Source organism: Pezoporus wallicus, unplaced genomic scaffold (genome assembly GCF_028554395.1).
Source record: "Pezoporus wallicus isolate ANWC-B61680 ecotype Strahan unplaced genomic scaffold, APGP_CSIRO_Pwel_v1 contig_13243, whole genome shotgun sequence".
Classification (NCBI taxonomy): Eukaryota; Metazoa; Chordata; class Aves; order Psittaciformes; family Psittacidae; genus Pezoporus; species Pezoporus wallicus.
Window position 1 is genome coordinate 578394 of NW_026635036.1, and position 6771 is coordinate 585164.

The 6771-nt window shown below is 42.3% G+C and overlaps 1 protein-coding gene across 1 annotated transcript in view; it reads right to left on the reverse strand.

Moving 5' to 3' along the window:
• LONP2 (lon peptidase 2, peroxisomal) overlaps positions 1-5886 on the reverse strand; it is a 48523-nt gene extending 42637 nt beyond the window's left edge. The window contains exons 1-5 of the mRNA XM_057400122.1: positions 5592-5886; positions 4431-4665; positions 3531-3662; positions 2378-2500; positions 621-784 (exon numbers count right to left, since the gene is read on the reverse strand). Coding sequence (XP_057256105.1) covers positions 621-784; positions 2378-2500; positions 3531-3662; positions 4431-4665; positions 5592-5824 — 887 coding nt within the window. The 5' untranslated portion in view covers positions 5825-5886. The remainder of the gene's footprint in view (positions 1-620; positions 785-2377; positions 2501-3530; positions 3663-4430; positions 4666-5591) is intronic.
• Positions 5887-6771: the final 885 nt, after the last annotated feature.

Genomic DNA, 6771 nt, shown 5'->3' on the forward strand with positions numbered 1-6771 from the left:
GACTCTTCTGCACCACAAGATGGACATTTAGCAAACACTTTAAAGAACAGCATATCATCTTACTTTCTGACAAAGCAATACTAAAAGAGCAAGTCACTACTCCACCGATCATGAGCTTGTCTTTGCATAATAATAGGTTATTTATATGATACAAAGAGAAATTAAAAAAAGAGTCCATTTCCTATGCATACACTGCATCCTCAATGCATACATCACTATCTACACATCCTCACTGGAAGAGGTTGTAATCCATCATGGATAGCACAGTTATCCAATCATGAAAGAAAAACAGAAGGAAAAAGACTCAATAACTGGGTCAGCTTTAATTAAATAATTATTAAAAACTGGTATTATTCAGCTGAGGTTTTTTAGCTCTTCACAACATAGGGGCTTAGAGCTCACAGTTTAATGCAATATTAATGTATAAACCATATCTAGAAGACTTCATATTTCTTTGTCATCACTTCTGATGCTCAAAAAAGATGATGAAATGTATAAGCAAAAAACAGCACTCTACTAAATTTTTAAAAAATAATTTCCAAAACACAGCAACACAAACACACAATCAAATAAGGGAAGGTTAATGCAAGAGAAGAAACCATCATATGAAAGTCTCCTACCTCTTTATTTCCTTAAGACAAACTTTAAGAGCTTGTTCTGACATACTGGATGATCTAATCTTTTTTTCCAGCATGACAACATCATCATGATCTTCTTCCTCCTCCTCATCTTCTGTAGTGCTGGGAATGTGATTGGTTCTTCTATTAGGACGGATAGCTACAACCTATGAAATGGAAGCCAGATTATAATATTGTTTTTTAAATCAAGTAGATACTTCGGCTTTGAATGGAAACCATGACAAAAATATACAAGGTGCTGGGAGAACCTCCATAGAAAAATTCAGAAGACTTTAATCCAATAAATAACTTCACAAAGTATTACTGGTACTACTTTAAAAAGTTGTAGTTGTTATATTGCTGTATATTGCTGTATACTTAGGAAATACGTACTTCCTAGGTGCATCTACCTGCACAGAAAACAAGAACAAAACTGAAAAAGTTATTCATGAGTTCTTGGGCATCGCATCCCAACATACTAAGCATAATAAGCCTTATTTTTACAAAACAGGTGTCGTGGTTTAAGCCCAACTGGTAATTCAGTATCATGTAGCAGTTCACTCACTCCCCCCACCTTTCCTCCCCTGGCTCCCAGAGGGATGGGGAGGAGAATCAAAAGAATGTAACTCCTACGGGTTGAGATAAGAGAGGTCCAGTAATGAAGGTATAACACAAACCACTGCTGCTACAACCAATAATAATAATGATAAGGGAAATAACCAGGGAAGAGAATACAACCACCCACCAACCATCAACCGATACCCAGCCCAACTCAAGCAGTGATCTAACCGTTCTGGTAACTGCCCCCAGTTTATATACTGGGCATGACATGCTGTGGTATGGAATACCTCTTTGGTCAGTTTGAGTCAGGTGTCCCGTCTCTGCTTCCTCCCAGCTTCCCCTCCTCCCTGGCAGAGCATGAGGCTCACAAAGTCCTTGGTCAGAGTAAACATTACTGAGCAGTAACTAAAACTATTGGTGTTATCAGCGCTGTCCCCACGCTGAAAGTCAAAAACACAGCACTGCACCAGCTACTAAGGAGAAAAATGACTGTTACTGCTGAACCAAGGACAACAGGTAAATCTCTTTTACCTTTTTTCATTTCTCAAGTACTTGCTGCTTACTAAACTGTGTAAGTATAGGTAGATGCAGCAAAAGTCTAAGGTGCCCTAGTTTAGCAAGCTACATTTTACAACACACATATTTTATTTGTATTTCAAAAGCTATCATTCACCTGCAATGCTATTAGCAAAATGTACAACTTTCACTCCACTGACCAAAACTCAATGTGCGCTTGCCACTGGGCATCAAATGAATCTTTGAAGGAACCCGAGCCTTTATTCAATGTCATAAAGTGCTCAGATTGAAAAAAAAAAAAAAAAAGAAGAAAAAAAAAAACAAACCAAAAGACCTACCACCCAAAAACACCCAGCATAAAACCAACCAACCAAAAACTAACACCACCACCACCACCACCACCACCCCCCCCCATGAAAATAAAACCGAAATGATAAAATGATAACAAACCAAACCCCAAATAAAACCTTGGCTGTTTTAAAATTATATTTTATCTTTTAGGTGCTTAAAATACCAAAGTTGCCAGTGGGGCGTTCTCTGCAGCTCCAGACTGACCATGAAACATTACTGCTATAAATTAAAATTTTGCACAGATTAAAATTAGTGAATAAGCATTAGTATGCTTAAGAGTGTATCTTCCTACTTATTTATGATGTTTAATTATCCACATTTAAAGTCCATACCCTTTTATCATCATCCTGTTTGGGCTTTCTTGTTTTCTGAAGCAGCTTCAAGCCTTCAATCTGCCTAACAAGCAATGGTATAGTCATCTTGAACCGTTCTTCCAGCCTAACAGCATCTAAAATCTAAAAGCAAGGAGTTACAAGTTGCCAGTGAGTTCATTCTGATGGATCATCAGCTTCAGGGAGGGGAACATAAAGGACACTATTGCTGTCTTCTGTTATACAGTTATACAATAGATGGTTTAGGAAAAAAAGCAGCAAGAAAAGCAATGAGAATACAGTCCACAAACCCCAGCCTCAAAGATCTGGATGCCAAAACTACAAAGCACTCCAAAACAGAAAAAAAGTCTTTTATCCTCTCTGGTTTTAAACCATCTTAATATTTCAGTTGTATTTTCTGTGGCAGACATCTATCAGCATTCTGGTTTTCAATTACTGAATCGAAAGAGTTAGACCTCTCAGAAAGTTACAGCATGATCACCTTGATTAACCCAGAAAAAAAAAAATCACCTTATGCCTTAAGGGGTTTCTTGTCTGTTTGTTTAGAGGTTTTTTATTTTGTTTGTCTTTTTAAAATTTTATATGCTATTCCATTTTCATGACTAATGAATTTGCTATGTGGAAATGGGTAGAATTTGGCTCTTCCTTTTTCCACAGATTCCACTGGCTGCTCTTTTCTTTAGCACTTCTAATAAACCAAAAGGACATGGTAAATTTATTATGTACGTTCCTCCAGCAGGACATTCAGCCCAGCACACACCTTCACTTCAAATTAATTTCTGCATTAACTTCTACTGTGCTTTGAAAGAAGCTAGCTTATGCTGTCAATTCAAGGTTGAACATGTAGCACTGACAGTGACAAAAGGAACAACAAAACTTCCAAACACAGCAAACAAATACAGAAATCAGACTAGTAAGTCTTAAGCCATAAGCATCATTTTTGCATAAAGTCACCTGGACACAACAGTGTAAAACCTTTTTACAAATATTCATGCTCATGTGTAACACAAATAACTTCTGACACAACATTATCGCTGTACAGTCTCAAGTGTAAGCAACTTCACAGTTATCTAAAAAAATTAATTAACTGAAAAATAAAACCCAAACCAGCAAACATCTAACTCCACTTAAAAAAGGTTTAAGGTCATAATACCTGAAGCTTCTCTTGGTTGGAGGTACGGATGATAGAAGTCAGTATATCTGGCAAAGCTTCTCTTGGCAGATTGTCCAAAAGACGTCTCAGCTTTGCAACTGCAGGAACGGACATATCCAGCATCTCAACCAACTGCAAGGAACACACAATAAACAATATTCATTGTTGTTATGTTTCTTTTTCTCTGACTTAAAAAAAGTTGCATCTTTCAGCATGAAAGATGTCAAGGTTCTTTTCCAAAAAGCTACTGAAATAAATTTTTAAATGTTCACAGCAGGCACTAACAGCACAAGGCAACCATGATTTTTGTTTTTCAACTTGTGCAAGTTGTTAAAAATATCATCATTTGAGGCACTTTTTTCAGTGCCTACATCTCTTATTTTCCACACACATGCTGAATAAAACCTTCCCAGTTACCTTAACACTACAATGACTCTTCTTCTATACATCCTTTAAACTCAAACTCACACCTGGGGACATCTGTTTACAGTCAAGGTTCTAGAGGGGTTTTTCTCCTTTAATAATTAAAAAAAAAATCAAACCAAACCACAAAATTTCAACCCGTTGTGTATGTTTATACATATACATATGTAATTCAAGAACAAAAAATCAAAAATATTCCTTTTCTTAGTGTATTTACAGTAGTACTATATATAAAATACAAACTTTGCACAGTGCTAACATACACAGTTAGACTCATACTGCAACAAGCTGTATAGGCACCCTGCAACTCAACACAGAAACCTTAACATGTAACAAAAATATTTATTTTGCAGAAGAAATACTGAAATTCTAACAGTCACTGAAAAACATAAGAACTACGGAAAGAGGAGGGAAGATAAGAAACAAAGAAAAAAATGCATACATTGATATATGATACACAGGATTAAAACAGTTCACCTGCACTGCATACTTGTAGAATTGTTCTGACAGCTCTCCAAGCTCCTCCTCAGATTTATGCTGATTAGTAAACTGCTCAAGTCGATCTAACTGCTCTACTTCCGCCACAGGATATGGCTTCTCTTTCAGCAACTGCAGGATCTGGAATCGGCAGAGGCCTGTAACCAGCAATGTGTAATGTGGCTTGGGCCAGTTGCTGCCAACCACCTGAACTGCCAAGGCAGCAGTGCCAATCCTAAAAACAGACCAAATATCTGTGTTACTTGTCACCTTCCACGGAACATTTTGTGTGCCCATTATTAAGCAGCAATCTTACTAGAGGTTTCAAGAACCTTCTGGGTCATATTTATTTATCATGAAAAGCAACCAAATAACATAGATTACCTGAAAACTAATGAGGTAACTGAAAAACTAACTAAGAAAATATAATACAGTCACCCAACTTAGAAACATATTTTTTTCATAAATAATTTAATGAAGCTTGCTGTGGACAAGAACACTGACATTTCTGCTTAAACTAACATGCTGGGAAATTGAGTGTAATTTACAGTCCTTCAGTGAAATTGTCAGCCTCATTCTTACCAGTTTCAGATAACATGTACCTGTTTAAGCAGATTTAAACCAGAAGTTACTTTCTTACAAAAACCTTACTAAGTCCACTGATAAGATAATTTTGTGAGTAAGGGTTGCAGCATATTAATTTTACTCATGCTTTACCCGACATTAACAGGATAAAATTCTGTTTCATTTTATGTGAACTAGGTCACTCTCCATGCTACTTGTTAGGTGAGAAACGCTAGCGTTAACAACTGCGACAGGCTTAACGCTCCTGGCCTGCGCTCTTTGATCCTATCTTCCTAGTCCACCTTGGTCTCCTCACTCAGACCCTTCTTCCCCAGATGCCAGCCTGACAGCCCCTGCCGCCATGGCCCCCTCCAACAGGCGCTCCTCCGGGGCACCGAGGAACGCCCCCCTCATAGCGGCGACGCGGAGCGGACTCGCCCCCGCGGCCAGGCCCATGCCCGCAGCGCGACGCCCCGCGAAGGTGACATCAGGGCAAGCTCGTCCCGGGGCCGCGCCGGCCCGGCCAAGGAGGCTTATGGAGAGGGTCAGCCGGGACCAGCGAGCCGCGAGGGCGAGCCGGGCCGGGCAGGGCAGCACCTGTGAAGGGAGGGCAGGTCGTCGCAGTCGGAAGTGGGGTCACTGGTGTTGGGGATGACGCCGATGATGGTGCTCCTCAGCGAGGTGCCCTTGAGGAGCCGGCTGCGCACCAGCTGCATGTTGCGCGGCGAGTCCACGCTGGTCCGCATGGTCGAGCCAGGCAGCAGCACGCCCTCATGGGTGAGCAGCAGCGGTAGGCGGCTGGGGATCTGAATGGCGCTGCCTGCCGCCATTGCGACCCGCTCCGCTCCCGACCGCACACTGGGGAGACAGGGCAGTCTCTGCTCCGCCCCGCTACGGGCGCCGGGACGGAACAGTCCGCTCTGCTCCCGCCCCGCCGGGGCGGTCTCATACGACGGGTCCTCCCCGGTGAAGTCACTTCTCGCTCCGTGTTTGCCTTTTTTCTTTTAAAAGAGAAGGCTCACTGTGGGGCAGGGCCCGCAAAGTGCTGGGCCCCGCGCCCCGAACGGCGGCACGGCTGCGGAGTCTGACACAGGAGAGGCAGAGTGTGACAGATTCAACATCGGTTAAATGTGACAGTTTCCAAGTTGAAAACCATTTTGTGCTTGTTCTTACAAAAGCCTGCTCTTCTGGGTCCGTACTCATGGATAAAGGATTCAGGGCCCTGTTTCATTAAGTAGAAGTCAGTGCAGGGACTCTTCAGAGTGCTCCGGGCAGCCCAGTACAGGAGGATTTGTAAGACAACAAGATGCAGGAGACCCCCCCCTGCAGTCCCGTGTCCAGCTCTGGGGCCCCCAGCACAAGAGGGACACGGACCTGCTCAACTAAGCCCAGAAGAGGCCGTGAAGATGATCAGAGGGCTGGAGCACCTCTGCTCTGGAAACAAGCTGAAAGAGCTGGGCTTCTTCAGCCTGGAGAAGAGAAGGCTCCTCCAGAGAGACCTTAGAGCAGCTCCAGTGCCTAAAGGGGCTGACAAGAAACCTGGAGAGGAGATTTTCACAAGGGCCTATAGTGACAGGACAAGGGGGAATCACTTTAACCTGATGGGGGGGGAGACTGAGATTAGACATTAGGTGGTGAGGTACTGGCACAGGTTGCACAAAGAAGCTCCATCCCTGGCAGTGTTCAAGGCCAGGTTGGACGGGGCTTGGAGCAACCTGGTCTAGTGGAAGGTGCCCCTGTCTATGACAGGGGTTGGAACTGGATGAGCTTTAAGGTC